Below are 21,163 nucleotides of genomic sequence, written 5' to 3' on the forward strand. Positions count from 1 at the left end.
TTTGGCCATCCAATGGAAGATGGGGAAAGTTTTGGGGAAAATGGTTTAATGGGTCATTATTTCTGCAATTCCATTTGGTGACACTGGTGACACAGAAATTACACACTTCACTTTAAGGTGCATGCTCCCTACAATGTTAAAAACAACTAGCTAGGCTGAGACATCAGACAGAGGTGTGACACAAACAGCCCTGTGCTTCAGACTCACCAGGATAACGCTGGGAGGTGAGAGGAGCTCCATGCAGCGAGAGACGTCCGTTCTCTCGGCCCGCACCTCTCCCCCCACCCCCCCGCCTTTCCCTCCCTACCAGAGAGGGATCTGACATCAGCCAAAGAAGGGAAGAGAGGAAAGAGAGAAAAAAAAAAGAGACAGAAAAAAGGTAGAAAGTGAGCAAGAGGAAACATCAAGCAGCAGATTATAAAAGCTGAACCGGGTTAGAGCCAACAATCTGAGCAGACAAACAGGGTAAAATTAGGTGCATAGTTAGTTATGACAGGGACATTCTCTAAAGTAGATGATTGATATGCACTTCGTCCCAAAACTTAGTGAGCTGCCATGGCATGCAGCATTTTACAGGTATCATAGGTTGCGCTACTGACTCGAAGCCAGTTTCAATAGGTCAAAAACTCACAGGACAACAGATGAGGTTTTGATTAAATTGCAAGAATGATTTGTGCTAGTCTTTGTAAGTATGGGTTAGAATGGGCTGAAAAAAACCATGCAACCTCCTAATATACCTTATGGTCAAATTCTAAAGCAGCATTGCATTTAATTCAAGAATTCATTCTGACAAGCACAGTGAACAAATGAATTCAAGATGGCAGACCAAGCTAAATAAATTATCTTTTCCATAATCAGTGTTATGTATAGTTATACTTTTGGCATCACAGAACTAGCTTAGCAACATTGTTAGTTGTTGGGGTTGACTTTGTTAAAAATCTCTTTAAAAGTGTTGGGAGTAAAAAAAAAAAATCTAAAAGAAACATAACAAGGACAATACAAAAAATATGTTTCAAGAACACTTAGCAACATTGTAACACCAAACACTTTCAGTCATCCAATGTGGCTTTTTGTTGAGCACTTTGTGTGAAACAGAATTGCTAACTATACACAGCAAACCAAATCAGTCATTTCTGGTATTTCAGTTAGAACGATGCAATAGAAGGTAGCTGCGTATGAAGGAATTAGGCAATTAACTTGATTTTGTAACAAGAGGCTGAATGTTAACTTTCAAGCATAGTTTCCCAGACAGGGGTTCAACCATGTCTTTGTCTTGCTTGAAAGGTTTCTTTCAGAGAACCTCTATAGAAGCTAATGCATGGCATTTTAGAAACTTGTGCCATAGGAACAAATGCTCTTTAGCGAAAGCAGCTAAGAAAATGAGCAAGACAGAACAGGTTACTTAATCCTGACACAGTAAAGAGAGGGTTGGGTGGTTCAAACAACCAGGGGAGGCCCAGAGCAGAGCCTCTTACCATATGTACCGTATTCAGCTGGACTGCTTCCAGCATAGAAGCCTGTGGTTCCGCTGGGTACCGAGTACTGCTGGGCCTGGGGCATAAAGGGGGCACGGTACTATAATGCAAGAGAGAAGGGAAAAATACAAAAATGTCATCTTGTGAGATAGAGCCATCTCAAAAGCAAGGAACTTCACTGAACGCTAAGTGTTACCTGTCCGTGTACGAAATAGGCATGGCCCTGAGTGTTGGTGAACGGCAACTGTTGCGGGGGAATCATCATCACCTGTGAGGTAGGTTGGTAGACGTGTGTGGGTCCAACAGACCGGGTGGTGCTACTGGATGGGACCCGAGGGGCACTGCCTTGCATACTGGACCGGTTGGTGTAGTACTGCTAATGAAGAATAAAAAAAATAAAAATAAATAAAAAAAAAACTTTAAGTGGCTGCACTTCAACCAAATCTTCACAGTTTTCCTGTTAAAATTCATAAATCATAAATCTTGTGCGGTGACCGATAGAGGACCTAAAATGTCAGACACTGTCCTTTTAGCTCAATACAAAGAATTCAAAACTTCATGTTTTGCAGTGTTATTGGAAAGTGGAGTATATAATATACACTGGCGGCCAAAAGTTTGGAATAATGTACAGATTCTGCCGTTTCGGAAGGAAATTGGTACTTTAACCAAAGTGGCATTCAACTGATCACAAAGTGTAGTCAGGACATTACTGATGTAAAAATCAGCACCATCGCTATTTGAAAAATGTAATTTTTGATCAAATCTAGACAAGCCCCATTTCCAGCAGCCATCAGTCCAACACTTTATCCTTGAGTAATCATGCTAAATTGATAATTTGGTACTAAAAAAAAAAAATAACTTGCCGTTATATCAAACATAGTTTGGTTCGTTAAATTAAGCTAAACATAGTCTTTGTGTTCATTTTTGATTTGCCACAGTATGCAATAGACTTTCATGTCATATTATATATATATATATATATATATATATATATAAATATTAGATAAAAAATGGCTTTCTAGAAACTTGTCAGTCAATCATTATTTTGAGGAATGAAGGCTACGCTTGAAATTGTCAAAAAACTGAGATTTCATACAAGTGTACACTACAGTCTTCAAAAGACAAAGGACAACTGGCTCTAACAAGGACAGAAAGAGATGTTGCAGGCCAGATGTACAACTAAACAAGAGAAGTACATCAGAGTCTCTAATTTGAGAAATAGGTGCATCACATGTCCTCAGCTGACAGCTTCATTGAATTCTACCCACTCAACACCAATTTCATGTACAACAGTAAAAAGAAGACTTTAGAGGCCTTATGGGAAGAATTGCAAAGAAAAAGCAACTTTTGAAACAGAAAAACAAAAATAAAAGGTTAGAGTGGGCAAAGAAACCCAGATATTGAACAACAGACAACTGGAAAAGAGTGTTGTGGATCATCTAGACTGTAAGGTGCGTGAGTAGCGCCAGACAAGACAGCCACATCTATGGCAAGTGCTACAGGAAGTGTGGGGTGAAATGTCACCCGAGTATCTGGACAAACTGACAGCTAGAATGTCAAGGATCTGCGAAGCTGTCATTGGTGCACGTGGAGGATTTTTTTTAGGAGAACTCTTTTAAGTAGTTTAAGAAGTTCTGAATTTTTTTTCTTCCAAATTGTATTAGTAATTTTTCACATTATTAATGTCTTAACTATACATTGTGTTCAGTTGAATGCCACTTTGGGTGAATAAAAGTACTAATTTCTTTCAACAAGAGTCAAATCTGTACATTATTTGGTCACCTGTATAAATTTTAACTAAAGCTGACGATTTAATGTGTTAATTCAGTGCGATTAATTTGATAAAAAATAATGTGCAATTAATCGCCCCTGGACCGTAATAAGGAAGATTCCTTCTTGAGAAAAGCAAGCTTGTAGTACCACCTGTTTACTCCAGAGGGCAGTAAGTGAAACTTCAGCTGTGTGGCAAAACACAGTTTATACAGTGAAGAAATCAACCCATCAGCAGGCAGCACAACACAAACATGCGTTACATTTTTGCATTCAAAACACTTGGAGCGCAAATCCGAACTAAGGGATCTCAAGATGTTTTCTAAGTATTAAACTATATTTAACTTGACACAGTGACCTAAACATTTTATGTTTATGACGCAACACACCCGAGACACTACACAAGCATGTCTGACGCATGTGTACATTGACGGGACCTTAAACAAGCCCTCATAATAAATCTGGGACTGATTGGTAGTAAACAATACATTGTATTCTAAAGCCATTTTTTGTATTGTCTTATTAATGATTAACTCTTCTACCACAAGAATGTAATGCATTTTAATTATCTGTATATATATATATAATCTTTAAATGTTTAAAGATAACTATGTATCATTATATATTATTTTTATATGAGGGGCTTTCTCAGCAAATATGATTAATCGGGACACCGTGTAATTAATTCGATTAAAACTTTTCATCGATTGACAGCCCTAATTTTAACATTTTGAATTTATTAAATACAGAAGCCATAAAGCATGACATTGTACCCTGTTGCCCAACCTTAACTGCACATATTATTGGATAATGTTGAATTGAAAATGGCTGTAGAAACTGGCAATGTTTTAATGACACAATCCAGGTTAAATATAAAAACAGGTAAACAACTAAAACCTATATAACATTCATTAATAAAAACTCAAATTGATTCTGGACTGATCTTGTTAAAACCCATTTCAAGGGTGTCATAATCTCAAATAATGTCTCAAAAGACTTATTGGATAATGTTAATAGGTAAACAGCCATTTAGTTATTGTGTTAGCTAACTCACATTCAGATCTGGCTCCATTCTGGTATGGAACGCCCACTTTTCCCAATCCAATCAATTCCTGATTGATAAATTCAAGTGATGCCCTATATTTAATATCCTGTTTCACTTAGAAATGTCATGTGCGTAAAACAAACCAGAAATAAAATGTTTGCATTTTGACTTTAATGCATACTTATGATGATTATGAAAACTCTGGACAGTCTATTTCAGTGGAAAGAGAGGAGCGGTAGAGGATAGAGGGCTAGTTACCTGCAGTGACCTGAATCCACCCTTCAGCCACACAAAAATAGCAGAACAGAGTGGAGAGAGACCAAGGAAGAGGGTGCATGAGAAGAGACACGACAAGCAGCAGTAAATATGTTAGCCATAAACAGTAAACGAAAGCATCACAGTTAAGCTTCATACGTACAGTTATGAAAAGGCCAAGAATTATAGTGACAGTAAAGCCAAGATCAGTGAAAGAACGAAAAGTGTTGAAAGAGGTTAAGGTTAATGTTTAAAAAAAAAACTCAAACAGCTAATAAAAACACATGCAGGCTTTGACAATGGTAACGAATACATGGAAAAGCCTGTATGGGTGATATTGAAAAACAAAAGCCTGTATGAGCATGTAGATATAAGAGACCTTGAAGTCAGGGTCCAAAATTAACAGCACGTATCAAATAAGTGTAAAAACCGACACCAGTAGGCCCAGAATTTTGTTCGAAACATAATTCTTGGTTTTAATACAAATTCAGGGTTCCCACTATTTTTAAAGTACAATTTTCCAGCACATTTTATGCACCCAACAAGCATAATATTTAAACAAAAATACTTTTATTTTGCCGTTTATGTTTGTTTATAATGGTAGTTTCTCACCTCCTGATAAGCAGTTTGCTCCATGGCCCAGTTTGAGTATTAATCCCCATAAAGCTGTGATTCAATTTAATAAATGCATAGTTCTTATGTGCTGTGTACTTTAGTGTTCTCGGTCTCCGTCATCTCACACACACGAGTGCATGTGATGATCACAATGAGGTGTTTTCAGTGTATGTGTTTTCCCCATACTACATGCGGTAACTGTGGTACACAGATTCTGATCATTGATTTATAGAAAATTAATTCACATCGAGGCATTAAGGCCAAATCACCACGCTACCAACCCACTGTGAATTAATTTTTATTTTTTTAAATCAGTGGTCTGACGATCTTCACTGTCTTAAGTTTATAACTCACAGGGATGCAAAAGTTGAGAATCACTGATCCATGGACATTTGTTTTTTAAAGGAATAAGATACAAGCACCATCTTAGGCTTTTTTAATGATTCATGTCTAGCTAATTATCTGCACAATTGTGCAGAATTAGCTGCAAAAAATAAAGGGTACTTTGTTGTGGCTTGCTTCCATTTCACAAATTTGTTCAGTTTAATTGAGTAGTTTAGTGACAAATTAGCATCTTATGTGCTATAAGGGAGTCACTGAATAATTTTGAGATGTTCAGGACCAAAATCTACCAAGAGACTTTTTAGTAATTAAGCATTATAAGAACAAGGCAGATCAATAGTTTTCCTTCAGTTGTGAACAGCCAAGCATGACTTTTCATACAAAAATACATCAATAATGTCTAACAATATTGATGAGTATCAATTATGTCTTTACCTTCTCCTTTATTAAAATTTGCATGGAAAATTTACTGACTTCAATAGAATGTTTTAGTATTTTAAGAAACAAAGCAGATGTACTGTATCATTTCCCAACAGCATTTAAACTGCTGAGCATGACTTTTATCAGAAAAGACAAAAATAATAGCCAAATAATAATAATTTTGAGTTTCAATGTTCTTTGGTCATTGTAAAGCGCATTTTACATGAGTTGAGTCGAGGCATCACGAGTTTGCCATGCAAGAAAGTGTGAGGTGCACAACAAATATTGAAAATATGGATTTGGAAGAGGGGGGGAAGAGAGAGAGAATTGCTTTGCAGAAAATAAAAAGAGGACATATGTTTAGGTCTTAGCATTTTGTTGTAGATTTATTTTGGAAAATGTAATTGCTGTAGTTTAATAACTGGGGTCTCTGGATACTCTGAATCAATAAGGTAATAATTTAAATAAATTCAACATTCAACATCTTAAATTTTGATGGTTTTAAAATATTTATTGTAGCTTTGTACTCTCAAAGACATCCTTTGAGTGAGGCAAAAACATGTGAAAAACGAAAAATTCATCACCATGTTTTTGTATATGTAATAAAACCTTGCTAGCAACACACTCAAACAGTTTTATAATATAAAAATATTTTCCAGGACATTTAGGTATTTTTTATTTTCCATGACTGGAAAAACTGCACTGCAAAATTCCACATTTTCCAGGATGCGTGGAAACCCTGAATTTGTAAGTAAATTGTGACACGAGCAATTCAAATTTAATCAAATCCTCATCAACTTTTACTTCAGTGAAAATTAACATCATACGTAGGGCCGAGTGATATTTAAGAAATAAACTAATTACCTATTTTTTCCTTTCTAAAAAACCTGCATTAGATGAGGTCACAAAGGTTGTGTTTTTGGCTGTACCTTATCTAATGATAAAATGTGCTTGAATAGCAGTTATTCAACTGTTGTTTGTGTTTCAGGCTTCCAGGTTAGGCTGTGGAACCTCATTAAAACAAAGAAAACTTAAGATATTTCTAAATTACAAATTTCTAAGGTAAGATCACACAAACATAATATCAATAACAACTGAAACAAACCATTACCTCTACTAATGCTCAACACATCCCATATAATTTTTACTTTCATAAAACGGCTACAACAGTGTTTACTTCACTTTGTCTTAAATAAAAAACACCAGTTTTTCAATTAGGTTCACATCTGTTCCCCAATTAATGCTGCTTAATAATTTCCACTGTGTTCTTATCGAATTTGTGTTTGTTTTGCGTTTTGTTAATGCAGTTAATGCTGCCTAAAGAAAATTACATTTAGTTTTTATTATTTTATCATTCAAATCGCTTCCATATTTTTTTTCAAACGTTGTCCTTAAAAAAATAGCAAGGTTGTTTACATGCATATAATGAATATTTTAGACCATCTTTTCAATATAAATGGCAGTGGATAGTTTCACTCAAAAGGACCCAAGAGACCCAAAAGAACAACTGCCATTGTATTGAAAATATGGCCCAGAATATAAATTTTAAAAAGCAATCCTTGGGTAAAACTTCAGAACCTGCTTAAAGTATTCGGTTTTTGTACAGACAGAGGACCTCTCATTTCAAGCAGGCTTCAGTTTATGAAAGTTGGTAGTACCTGTTGGTGTAAAGCACGAGGACCTGGGGCAAACTGGGAGGAAAGTAAAAAGTAGAAGTTCAGATGCAAGAAAACAGACTCTGCGACACATGCAGTTTTTCTCAAATCACAAGCAGGAATTAGAGAGGGGACATCTAGCTTAGCCACAAAACACAGTGAATTGCTTTGCAGATATTGAGACGTTTTAAGTGGGAATGACAGCAGGGCTTGGGGGGTGTACCTGTCTGGGTTGCGGTGCAGTGTTCATTTGTAGAGACGGGCCAGGAAAGACAACAGAAGGAGGCTGGCCTGGATATGGTGTCTGCAGAGGACATGGAAACAATTATTATATTAAGAGACGTCTCCTGGTTTTGCTGTTCAAAGACGTATCGTCTTCTATTGGCTCTCACCGGTGTCAGTCCTGGCGATTGAGCAGGGTGGGGAACAGCAGGGGGTCCTGTTATAGGCTGAGGTGGTTTATTCATTTCCTGTGGTTCTGCATGAGGGGGCCTCAGACCTGCCTGCCAAACTAGTGAAGGAAGAATGGCTTAAAACCTTATAGTTGATTATACAGCAGTTTTTGCAAGACTGGCATATTGTATAAAAAAATAAAAAGTGCCAACTTTTCAAAATGAAACAGATTTCTGAGACAACATCATGTATAATTAAAATATTTTATGAACAATACATAAGCATACCTCTTAATTAGTATTCAAAATTTCTGGGGTATATTCAAGCCCTCAGGAAGAGTCCTTCTGTAGTGTGTTCTCTAGAAAGTTACACTGGAAATAAACATGAGAAAATATTCAGTTTGAAAATCCAACTTCACTGCAATATGACTACAAAGAGTGAGGCACCAATTTATCCAGTAATCATCAGACAATGGTTTAAAAACAAATAACAGTTGAGATAAAGGGCATGATGCTAGTCCATAGTGCTTTAGGCAGATATAAACATGGAACAAAGCATCTTTGGTGGTAAACAAGTAATTTACATGTTAGGTCAACACTTTATACCACAAGAATTTCACAGAGTGGAAACCTTTTAAAACTATCTTGATTCACCTTAAAACATAAGGCTAAATCTGCTTCAACAAAAAAGGACCAAGTTTCATCCATGTTTTAATTATTGGACCAAAAAACTCTAAAAATAAGCCACTAAAATATAATTTGACTCTAGATGGATGTACTGTTACATCATCTTCAACAGCAAAGAACTTAGGTGTTATATTTGATACCAATCTGTCCTTTGAAAATCAAATTACAAATGTTTGTAGAACAGCATTCTTCCACCTAAGAAATATTGCTAAATTAAGGCATATGCTCTCGGTTGCTGATGCCGAAAAACTCATTCATGCGTTCATGACCTCAAGACTAGATTATTGTAATGCATTACTGGGAGGATGTCCAGCAAGATCAATAAATAAACTTCAATTGGTTCAAAATGCAGCAGCCAGAGTGCTGACGAGAACCAAGAAATATCTTCATATTAGCCCCATTTTATCATAGTTACATTGGCTACCTGTTAAATTCCGTATTCATTTTAAAATTCTGTTAACTACGTACAAAGCTTTGAATGGTCTAGCTCCGCAGTACTTAAGTGATCTTCTAACACACTATATTCCAACACGTTCATTAAGATCGCAAAATTCTGGCCTATTAATAGTTCCTAGAATATCAAAATCCACTAAAGGAGGAAGATCCTTTTCATATTTGGCTCCTAAACTATGGAATAGTCTCCCAAACACTGTTCGAGATGCAGACACACTCTCTCAGTTTAAGTCTAGACTAAAGACTCATCTATTTAGCCAGGCATACACCTAATTTATCCCACAATTAGGCTGCTTTAGTTGGGTCTGCCGGAACCAGAAACCAGAAACATTGAGCATGATCTCTAACTCTGCAATAAATTCAATGGCATCTACGCTTACATCTTTTTATTTGTTTCCCTGTCTCAACCTCAGGACTCCTATCCTGAGGTCACCAGAACCGGCTGGATCCAGCACCATTCCTGCTTCATGTTGGACTCCACTGCTACATGTCGCAGAATGATGATGACTAAATGCAGCCGGTGCCAGCCAAACATCACTTCAATCTATTATGACGGACTTCAGAGGATGAAATTATGCCAACTCCAATCTGCATCACCTCGGTCTATTGATGGACTACGATCCTGAAATGAAATGCTTAGACTAACAATTGCCAACAAAAGCCTTCATCAGCCAATTAACAAGGACAATTGCATCTATGTGAACTTCTGCAATTAATCAAGATGGACTTCAAAGACTTTGGTCATTAATCTTACAGTTCAAACACAATCTATGTTTAATCAATGACCCTTATCACTTAGTTTAATCATTTTAAACCATGATTTTACCTATACATAATTAATATTTACATTACATTCATAATGTTAACCAGAGGGGAACTGGCCCCCACAGTGAGTCCGGTTTCTCCCAAGGTTATTTTTCTCCATTAATCTACATCTTATGGAGTTTTGTGTTCCTTGCCACAGTCGCCTACAGCTTGCTCACTGGGGTTATTAATACAATTATCATTTAATTATTTATAAACACTATTAAAATTTGTATTTTATCTAAATTACACAATGATGATTAATCGACTTTATAGACATTACAGTTCTTATCGTCTGTTAATGCTAATATTCTGTAAAGCTGCTTTGAAACGATGTGTGTTGTGAAAGGCGCTATACAAATAAAATTGACTTGACTTGACAAAGGCTAACATGACTCGCTCTGCAGCACAAGCATTCAAACTGAATGGCTTATTATTAAGCAACTGTTATTCATAGAGTAATAAAGTTTATTAAGCCAGATGATATGTGGTCAAGGACACTGGCTATTAAGAGTGGAAGGGCACACTGAGCCTTAACGGCATTGTGGGCATCCTGCACAAGATTAGACAGTGTATGGGCCTTGTCCCAAATGGCACACTTGATGTGGACCTGCAGTCTCATGGCCTTCATTTCTGCGAAGTCCACGAGACCATAGCGTGTCCCATTTGAAATTTTTGCACTCAAAAGGATGCTCCTGAGTGGCCCCGTTGCGCCCTTAACCCGTATCAGTGCGAGCATCACAGTAGTCTATTACCCAACAGCCCCCACTGCTGGTCCTCTTGACCAATCACAGAAGACTAGAGTTTTGTGCTGGAGGAAAATATTATGGTAGACAAGATGGTCAATTGCAGATTAAATATTAATTTCAATGATAGTTTTTTCCCTGAGTAAATAACAGGACACTTGCTTATTTTGTGTATAAAGTATAATTTTTTTATTTGATGTGTATAACTGGTTTAAAGATCCAATATTATGCTAGTTTACAGGTTCATAATTTTATGACGAAAGCCACTCCTCAGTAAAAAGGCAAATGACAGCCCGCCTGGAGTTTGCCAAAAGGCACCTGAAGGACTCTCCGACCATGAGAAACAAAATTCTCTAGTCTGCTGAAACAAAGATTGAACTCTTTGGCCTGAATGGCAAGTGTCATGTCTGGAGGAAACCAGGTACCGCTCATCACTTGGCCAATACCATCCCTACAGTGAAGCATGGTGGTGGCAGCATCATGCTGTGGGGATGTTTTTCAGCGGCAGGATAGTAAAACCATATGTATAACCATATGTCCGTTGTAGTAGCAAAGTATTCGGCTGTAGACACATAATTTGTAAATTCGCGTAACGCTTGTCCAAAGTGTTTACTAGTTTCTTGAATTCCTGGATGCTAACAGTGCTAACTGACATGTCTTTTGCTATTGAAAAATGTGATTGCATCCGTTATTTATGTCTGTGAGAGCAGGATGGGTAGGCGGTTAGATTATAAAGTGTCCTTAATTGATGACTGTGTTGCGGTGGAAGTAGTAGACGGGGCTTTGTGATTAAGCAAATTGGTCATGTTTCCATGCAACAAATCTTGCACATTATTTCTTTGTGCCACATCGGACTTCTTGAAACCAAATTGTTTCCAAACAGTTGAAATGATGTTACCGTTCTTGTCGGCCAAAGGATCTCTTTTTGTCATCTTGGCTCGAGCTGAACTAAACATGCCATAACCTTGTGGGGAATGAGTTTGGACTTTAAGGGAGGGGCGAGACCGCACCGCTATAAAGGAAAAGGGTGCGCAGTTTTAAAAAAAAAGACAAAACGAGAACATTGCAAAACGGAATGCGGCACAGTAATCGTTTTATCACAATTATTTTGTTTTCATAATCGGAGGCGGCCATAATCGAAAATTCTATTAATCACACAGCTCTAACAGTGATATATATATATACCTGCAGAAGTGTGGCTGTGAGTATAAATATAAATTACTTTTGCCATCCGTCAGTGTATGAGACGCACGTTCTTCCTTCTATACATCTGACTGTTTTAAGCACATGCATGCAATCATCCAGGTGTCTGAATCATGCTTATTTGTTCTCTAAATATTTAAAAAGCTGGGGTTGTTGTTTTTATAGGTGTGCTTTGAAAATAAATCATTATATAATTTAATCAAAACCTCTGAAAAACAGTGTGTTGCTTGGAATTATCTAATAATACAGTTATTTTAAAGTTACTCCCTTTCTATCAATGATATGACCTTTCAAAAATAATTTGTAAAACTGCATGTATATGAAGAACGTAATGTAAAAAAAAAAAAAAAGAAAAAAAAAGTAATGATACAAGTCTTGAAGTCTGTCCCAAATGCACACTTAACACTCATGCACCCTCATGGGCTTGCTGACTAGCGCTCCAACAGTCTGCACTTGCTTACGTCACCAAAGTCTGGACTTGGAGGACCACAAGGGCTTAGGGTGTCATTTAGGACCGGGCCTGGCTGAGGTTGGAGTAGTGAGGTTAGATGGCTTACATGATTACGCTTAATAAACCGACAATGCGTGTGGTCATTTAAACGCCTTAAATGGCTTGATTCGGGTTAAGGTCAAACGGTTTAAGCATAAACCGACCGACATGGGTAGATTTTTACCCATTAACACGGTTTTGCATTGCAAACACCTTTACTGGTGTTCTTACCAGCTTATCCAATTTGCACCAGTTTATGTTTTGCAGTCAAAAGCAGAGAATAATGATTTTAAAAATCACACGTTAACACTTTTCTTGCTTTGTCAGACTTTGAAATGTTGGTTTTGGCTATATCACCATATTGGCATGCATATAAAACATGCTCACTAAAACAAGCTCCTAAATGAACGATTTCTGTGAACAAGAAAGGGTGGGGGTCTACCAGTGTTAATTCAGATAAGACCATGCCACACCCTTACGATCTCAAACACAGTGTCTCTTCACATTCAGACTCCGTCTGACCACTTCTTCACAATCTGCCAGCTCTGCTAAGACAGACAGTGCAGCATCTGGGGAGCTCAGGCCAGGAGTTATGTAGTCTCTTCATTCTGGAATAGAATTCATTCTGTGAACCTGACACAAAAGAGCAGGACTTACCATCCAGCTCTGTCTTTTTGATTGCACTAGTTGACACAATAAACATGTCCCCAAACCTGACTTGAAGGGATAGTAGGTGGGGGAGAAAATGTGGTTCTAGGGAACTGAAGCACATTGAGATACAGAATCTGACAGATGTGCCCTCTACTAGGCTTGCATGGCCTTCAAAATAAAATGCATCAACCATTTTCCACCTCTGCATACATACAGATGAAGTGTTAGTGTGGTGGGGTCCAGTCTAAGGGTTATGATCAATGCATTTTGGAGAACTGGCAAGATACTGCTGCCACAGATTGGCATGCAATAAATCATAAAGATATCACTCTGCTCCACAAACACAGCAGCTATAAAATGAGAAAGACAAAGTACTGCATTGCAACTAGAGATGTGCAAATTAATTATCGACTAGTCGGTCGGTTGTTCAAACAACTAGTCATTTTAAAGATAATGTATAATTAGGCCCCCTGCAATCAGATGGGTTTCAGAGGGATATACAAAGGGGAAGTGCAGTAATTCTACATGGTAACGAATGAAAATGCAACTAATAAATAGGCTAAATAACTATAACATCATAATGCACAAAACCATCAAAGTCACAGCGATAGATGTGTCACTGTCAGGGTGGGTGGGGGGTAAATGCTTATTCTGAAGCAATTTCTTCCCTTACAGAAAGGCCATCATCATGTTCTCGTGAAAACGGACAACACTAAAGTAGACCAAAGTAGTGCCGCACATTCTTTGTGTTCCCTCCGATAGCATTTGCATCTCCAACCCTCTCCAGAGTGAGGGAAGAGGGACTGAGTGTGATATTAATAGCTCAGCAATAGCCGGGGAAGTTCTGGCTGGTGGAGATCATGCAAGGTGCTTAAATGTTTTGAAATTAGTTTTGTATACAAAAATGTAGTTGTGCCACCATATAAATTTATTGCAAAGGGTGACTACTTTGAAGATGCTAAAATATACCACAGTTTTGATTTATTTTGGGTTTTGTTTAGTCGCAACATAATTCCCATAGTTCCATTTATGTTATTCCATAGTTTGGATGACTTTACGATTATTCTAAAATTATTATAATAAATAAATAAAATACATTTATTGTTCCACTATTGCTGAAATGTGGTCTTTTTAATTTTGTTTTTGACATGTTTTACATTTTTATATTATAGAAAAAATTAATTGTTAATATGAGTGGATTGTCTATCCACATAGAATGTGAATGGTTGGGTCACCCTATAAAAAGAAGAAAGGTTATTTATTTTATTAAGCGTAAGAAATATGATATTGTGTTTCTTCAAGAAACTCACCTTTCCCCACAGGAAGCTAGAAACATTTTGAAGATATGGGGTGGACATGTTTTCTTAATTGCTGGCTCCAGTAAAGGCAGGGGTATCATTATATTGATAAATAAACATCTATAAACAGAATAATGATAAATTAGGATCAGGGCTTTTTTTTTATAGATCTTGAAAGGATGTTGGGAGCCGCTGGCACCCCTCATGATATAATATTGGGAGGAGACTGTAATAATTTGATGGACTCAGTCCTTGATCATAGTGAAGCAAAAGTGTGCAATCCCACAACAGCAACATTAACACTTCAAGGGATGTGTCGACATCATGGTCTTACAGATATTTGGAGAATTTTTAACCCATCTGGTAGGGACTATACATTTTTTCATTAGTCCATAAGATTTATTCTAGAATAAATGTGTGTGTGTGTGATAATATATATATATATATATATATATATATATATATATATATATATATATATACACACACATACACACTCACCTAAAGGATTATTAGGAACACCTGTTCAATTTCTCATTCATGCAATTATCTAATCAACCAATCACATGGCAGTTGCTTCAATGCATTTAGGGGTGTGGTCCTGGTCAAGACAATCTCCTGAACTCCAAACTGAATGTCAGAATGGGAAAGAAAGGTGATTTAAGCAATTTTGAGCGTGGCATGGTTGTTGGTGCCAGACGGGCCGGTCTGAGTATTTCACAATCTGCTCAGTTACTGGGATTTTAACGCACAACCATTTCTAGGGTTTATAAAGAATGGTGTGAAAAGGGAAAAACATCCAGTATGCTTCTTGTTGATGCTAGAGGTCAGAGGAGAATGGGCCGACTGATTCAAGCTGATAGAAGAGCAACTTTGCCTGAAATAACCACTCATTACAACCGAGGTATGCAGCAAAGCATTTGTGAAGCCACAACACGCACAACCTTGAGGCGGATGGGCTACAACAGCAGAAGACCCCACCGGGTACCACTCATCTCCACTACAAATAGGAAAAAGAGGCTACAATTTGAAGAGCTCACCAAAATTGGACAGTTGAAGACTGGAAAAATGTTGCCTGGTCTGATGAGTCTCGATTTCTGTTGAGACATTCAGATGGTAGAGTCAGAATTTGGCGTAAACAGAATGAGAACATGGATCCATCATGCCTTGTTACCACTGTGCAGGCTGGTGGTGGTGTAATGGTGTGGGGGATGATTTCTTGGCACACTTTAGGCCCCTTAGTGCCAATTGGGCATCGTTTAAATGCCACGGCCTACCTGAGCATTGTTTCTGACCATGTCCATCCCTCTATGGCCACCATGTACCCATCCTCTGATGGCTAATTCCAGCAGGATAATGTCACAAAGCTCGAATCATTTCAAATTGGTTTCTTGAACATGACAATGAGTTCACTGTACTAAAATGGCCCCCACAGTCACCAGATCTCAACCCAATAGAGCATCTTTGGGATGTGGTGGAACGGGAGCTTTGTGCCCTGGATGTGCATCCCACAAATCTCCATCAACTGCAAGATGCTATCCTATCAATATGGGCCAACATTTCTAAAGAATGCTTTCAGCACCTTGTTGAATCAATGCCACGTAGAATTAAGGCAGTTCTGAAGGCAAAAGGGGGTCAAACACAGTATTAGTATGGTGTTCCTAATAATCCTTTAGGTGAGTGTGTGTATATATATATATATCCCTCATTTCATCTGTTGTTGATTGTTCAATTGATAACATTTTCTTGTCAGAACACGCTTCGGTGAGATTAGGAGAAAATGTATTCATATAGTTGGCACTTAAATGTATCCCTTTTGCAATATCCTGATTTCCAACAAATGTTAAAGGATGAAATCAATGTCTATATGGAGACCAACTGGTCCTCTGTGGGCATGGCTTAGGAGGCACTTAAGTCGGTTCTTAGGGGTCAGGTCATACAGCAATGATTAAGGGTCCATCACATGACTCACGTCAGCGCTGCAGAATATATTGAAGTCTATGAAGTGACTTTACACCAAAGTGTTTTTCTCACACACGTTTTTGCTTCACCAATAATGTCTTTGAGAGTACTAAGCAACAAGATATATTTAAAAACTGTCCAAATTTGTGAAGAGACATTGAATGTTTCAAAATGTATTTTAATTAAATGTTATCTTATTTACAGAGACCCCAGTTATTGAACTAATTTAAATTCACCAAGAAAACGCTTAAACTTAAACATAAACTAGTCCTTTTTATTACGTTCTGCTATCAAAGCAACTGCATGCTTTTTTCTCTCTTCCAAATACATGTTTTCAGTGTTTATTGTGCACACCTTTTTTACGGGGCAAACTCGTAAAATCGCCCATCTGTGATGCTTTCTGTAACTCTTGTCATGTTTAGGGCAATACGGTGCATGGTGCTGGGTTCAGCCTCTAGAACCAAATAAAACTGCCACGAGAATTTGTCTGTCCGAGACAAAGATGCAAAATCGAATGACAATTGCCTCCGCATCAGTCTCCTTTGATGCGTTTGATTAAGCACAGGCGAGCTTAAGTCGATGCAGACCAGGCAGAAGGTTTGAGTTGTCCGTTGAGTTCTGTTCAGTTAATTTTTTGTGTTCTGTTCATGCTTTAATCGTATTTGTTTTTTGTAATATTGCGTTGTTCATATTTTAGTGGCCTCCGCTGTCACTGTGGAGGAAAAAACATTTATCTACTTCATGTAGTGTCTTCACACACTCTCAAGAGAGCTGCTCATGACATCCGTGGTGCGGTTCCCTGAGATGCTTGGAGTTCAACTGAACGAGACACAAGTGCTTTTTCCAGTGCGCTCGAGACATCATGCAAGGAAATAAGAGGCTGAATCCCGCTTCTTAATCAACTGCTTTTTATTCAGTAAAGGGGCCTCGGACACTACACAACTCTATTACTGGCGAGTGAAATGTTAAAATTGACTTGCCAGTGGCTAATAACAGACGTTTTTTGGTCACATAGTGTGTAAATTACTCGTATATGCGAGTGATTTACTCGCAATGTAGAGGGCTGAAAAATCTATTTTAAGTGACTACTACTAACAGAAATACGCGTTGTAATACTATGTCCAATGTTTGGGTGGGGACAAAAAATAAACCGGACTTACGCTGCGGCCTTCTTAACAAGTGCTCCGGGATGCTTTCGCTTCAAGTGTTCATTCATTTTACGGCTGTGAAAAGCCATTTCCAATTTGCATATCTTACTCAGCACCACATCGTTGGGTCTCTGGCTTAAATACTCCCACGCTTTAGATCACCGTGGGTTTTTTTAGCTGCAGCTTGTTCTTCGGGGAATCCATGCTTAAACCCGGCGCTGACATTTTTATTATTTAATTGCAGCACCGTTATGTTATGCAAATCGACGCATTTCTGTAATCGATGACATCGATTACGTTGATGAATTGTCCCAGCCCAACTTTTAGGACAAGACAACTGTGAGGTTACCCTAAATTTAAGATGTTATTAAACGAACATCTTTTCAGAGAATTTGAATGCCTTTTAGGTTGTTTCTTAAGAACAATCTTAAGAAAAAAAGAAAAACTCTATATTCTAAACTGTTTTCCTAACTTTTCTAATGGTAGTTAAAAATACATTTCTTAAGAACGTGTCATGAATACAGCCCCAGGTGATAAGGATTAAAGTAACAATTAAAGAAACAAAAGCAGATACACACAATTTACTGGGGGCCTTCCTTGACAATCATTAAGAAACTAAACCCACTGTATGATTCATGTGAATTGACAGCGCACGAGGAAATAATAAAATAAGTAAATAGGCAAATTAGATAACTTTCTGAAATTCTAAGGATAGTGAAACTTTGACACTCGATGCAACCGGTTTGTTCTAATATTCCTTTAGTGAAACAACCAAACAACTGCTGAAGAACCAAACAACTGCTCGAAAATACAAGTCAACAGTCATGCTAAAACGGAGATGTTAAAACTGCAGGAAACAAAAACAAAGCACTATGGTAGGGGGTTTACGAATGCTATGCGTATTCAAACAGGGCGTCCCGATAGCGAGGGATTGAAGTGTGTTTGAAAATCAGCGAGCTGCTCCTACAGACAGACGTGTCACACCGCAGCCATGATGCGCTACCGGCTAACAGCGCTAGCCTCCATATGGCACTGACATGATCACGTCCAGTCCACTAGAAACACGATAACATCATCTTTCCAATCCCAAAGCCGAAGAATTCTACATCTCAATAAACCATCCGCGAATAACTAACCCGACAACCATCTGTGGAAAACTCAATCAAGCCAGGCCCTCTGAGTGTGTATATCTAAGAAGGAAATATCAATTTTCACTGCACTAGCTTATTACCTACCACCCTATAAAATCAATGTCAGTAAAAGCCGACGGTCAGCGCCTCCACGGAGTTACCGTTGTTCCGGTTTGATTACAGTACCCCGTGCATATAACACTTTATAAAGTTGCGCTCGTGATAAACAACTCGAAGCTCTTGTCACGCGCCGCACGAACTTGTACTAACGTCCGCGTGATGACACGCCGGAGACTTTCAATGGTCAAAAAACACTTAATATGAGCCGAAAACGAGCGTTTTACGTTGTATAAAGCGTGTACACCCAAACCGGTCCGCCATTACGAGGGCACTAAACTGCCCATCGGTCGAATTCATGAGGACTCACAGAAAGAAAAGCAAGGCGATTGCGTGAAACTAGAAAAAGCGAAGTGCTGAGACGGACAAGACACTCAAACAATAATCGGACTGTTATGGAAAAGAGAAAATATAATCAGTGATTAAAGCTTTAAAGGTGGAAAATGTTTTATACGGGACTTTACTGCGAAATTAGACACCTCACGAGACTCTATCTAGGCCCGCTTGGCCCCTACTGATTATCGGTTTAAAGAGCGGCTACCAAAGTTAGCATTGGCAAAAGGATTACACACCCGGCACCGCAGACAAACAGGGAAACTAGAGGGCAAGACTTCGTCAACGTGTTTCTAGAAAGTTAGATTTTACTCTATTACTATATGATCACCGGGCTTCATCGTTTCCACTCGGATATTCGGGTTAATCAAGTGAGAAGTGTTGGCTAGCTGCTGACACTTTAGGTTTAAATCCCATGTAGCGTGCAAAGGCAAGAAAAGTGATAGTATGGGGAGGAAAAATGAATAAATACAGTTTTCATACGTTACTGCTGACAGAGTGGATGGTCCCAGAACAAGCCTCTCGACTGTAAGTCCATTATTAAGGCGCGGATGGTGACGGATTGCCGTTAAATTGATCACACTTGTGTTAATATACGCGCTTAGAAGAGAGCCATGGTGCGGTAGCGCTTCTCCCCTTGAGCCCGCCGAACCGGACGGAGTGCTCATTGAGCCGCGTGGGTACTTCCGGGTTAATCAATCTGAAGCTCTGCAGGGTCATTCGCCAAGGGTAGAAATATAGAGTATATAATAAAAGTCTCCTTTGCGCATATATATACTTCAGATGAGATTACTGAAAACGTACGGAAATATTATATTCGGGTAAATCTCAAGAACATGTCCAGATCATAATTTGTATGATCCTCAAACCTTCTCTTTTTTTAGTAGAAAAGTTCCTTCATGGCCATCTGATCCTAAGGCAGACTCATCCTCTGAATCATCCAAGGAGAATTCAGCTTCTGAAATTTCAGCAACATTGCCGTCTGTCTCTAGAGTGTCCCATGTCTCTGTTTTTTAATCTATTTAAATTTCGAATAAAAAAATATTTTTAAGGACATCTATGGTTGTAAATCTTTTGGAGCTCATTTTACCATCTTTCTCTGACAAAGTCTGTTGCAGAACTGAAAAGAAGTGTAAGAAAGCCCTTTTACCCTCACAGGGGAGTGAGAATGAGGCATAAAAAAACATATATATATTTTTATTATTATTATTTAGTGTCTGTGCAGCTAACTTTAAACATAAAAAAAACATGTTGGTCAACTTGACACCTAACACCATCGTAGGTTGTATACGTGCACGTTGGGAACCTTTGCCATTTTTGTGAAGCTGTGCTTGATGTAGTCCGTCAATGGTATTGTGACATAAGCACAAATTTTGCTTATTAATTCACTAGCATATGTATGTGGATATTCTACTCAATTGTTTTCTGGTCAGTTTATCTCAAAGAAAGAACGAACGAGACTCTAAAATTAAACATTTGAAAGACTGGCTACTTTCATTTAGAGGATGTTTTCTAAATCCAAACCAAGGACTAGAGATTTCCCCATTCTTTTTCCATCTAAAATCCTCATGAAAGAGTTGTAAGCCATGAGTCAAACCAACCAGCTTAGAGGTAAACCACAATATTACAAACTTAGTTTTAAGACAAATATGTATTTGAAAAACTGTAAAAATGACAAAGGTACAAGACTGTGCACTTACCGTCTTTCATGAGGGCACAACTACGATCCAATGACCTCATATTAATTATTGGGGTTGCTGTGGCTCAGGTGATAGAGCGCGTTGTCCGCTTATCGCAGGGTAAGTGGTTCGATTCCTGGCCCACACAGTGAAGTCAGTGAAGACACACGCTGAAGTGTCCTTATACTGAACCCCAAGTTGCTCCCAATGTAAGGCTAGTGCCTTGCATGTCTGCCGTCATTGGTGAGTGTGCATGTGTGAATGAGATGCAGTGTAAAGCACTTTGAATACCGCTTAGGTTACAAAGGAGCTATACAAGTTTACCATTAACAAATTCTTCAGTCCTATTGCACCAAGACAGAGATTTGATAGTTGAAACTGTGCATCATTAGTTATAGCAGATCTAAAATCTAACAGATCTGTCTTTTTTATTGATCAGAGCATGACTTAATAGACTATGCGGATAAATGTATGTCCTTAGCGGTTTGTCATT

The 21,163-nt window shown here is 38.2% G+C and overlaps 1 protein-coding gene across 13 annotated transcripts in view; it reads right to left on the reverse strand.

The window, feature by feature from the left end:
• Positions 1-19,643, reverse strand: part of LOC127648954 (eukaryotic translation initiation factor 4 gamma 1-like) — a 46,069-nt gene extending 26,426 nt beyond the window's left edge. For 2 of the 13 annotated variants that reach the window (XM_052133800.1, XM_052133799.1), the window contains exons 1-9: positions 19,475-19,643; positions 8,258-8,341; positions 7,970-8,088; positions 7,801-7,881; positions 7,581-7,613; positions 4,549-4,569; positions 1,672-1,851; positions 1,476-1,575; positions 208-318 (exon numbers count right to left, since the gene is read on the reverse strand). In XM_052133800.1, coding sequence (XP_051989760.1) covers positions 208-318; positions 1,476-1,575; positions 1,672-1,851; positions 4,549-4,569; positions 7,581-7,613; positions 7,801-7,881; positions 7,970-8,044 — 601 coding nt within the window. In that variant the 5' untranslated portion in view covers positions 8,045-8,088; positions 8,258-8,341; positions 19,475-19,643. The remainder of the gene's footprint in view (positions 1-207; positions 319-1,475; positions 1,576-1,671; positions 1,852-4,548; positions 4,570-7,580; positions 7,614-7,800; positions 7,882-7,969; positions 8,089-8,257; positions 8,342-19,474) is intronic. The other 11 variants (XM_052133811.1, XM_052133810.1, XM_052133809.1 and 8 more) reach the window with 9 other exon arrangements.
• Between the last annotated feature and the right edge of the window lie 1,520 nt (positions 19,644-21,163).

This window comes from Xyrauchen texanus, chromosome 9, assembly GCF_025860055.1.
Source record: "Xyrauchen texanus isolate HMW12.3.18 chromosome 9, RBS_HiC_50CHRs, whole genome shotgun sequence".
NCBI classification, from domain to species: domain Eukaryota; kingdom Metazoa; phylum Chordata; class Actinopteri; order Cypriniformes; family Catostomidae; genus Xyrauchen; species Xyrauchen texanus.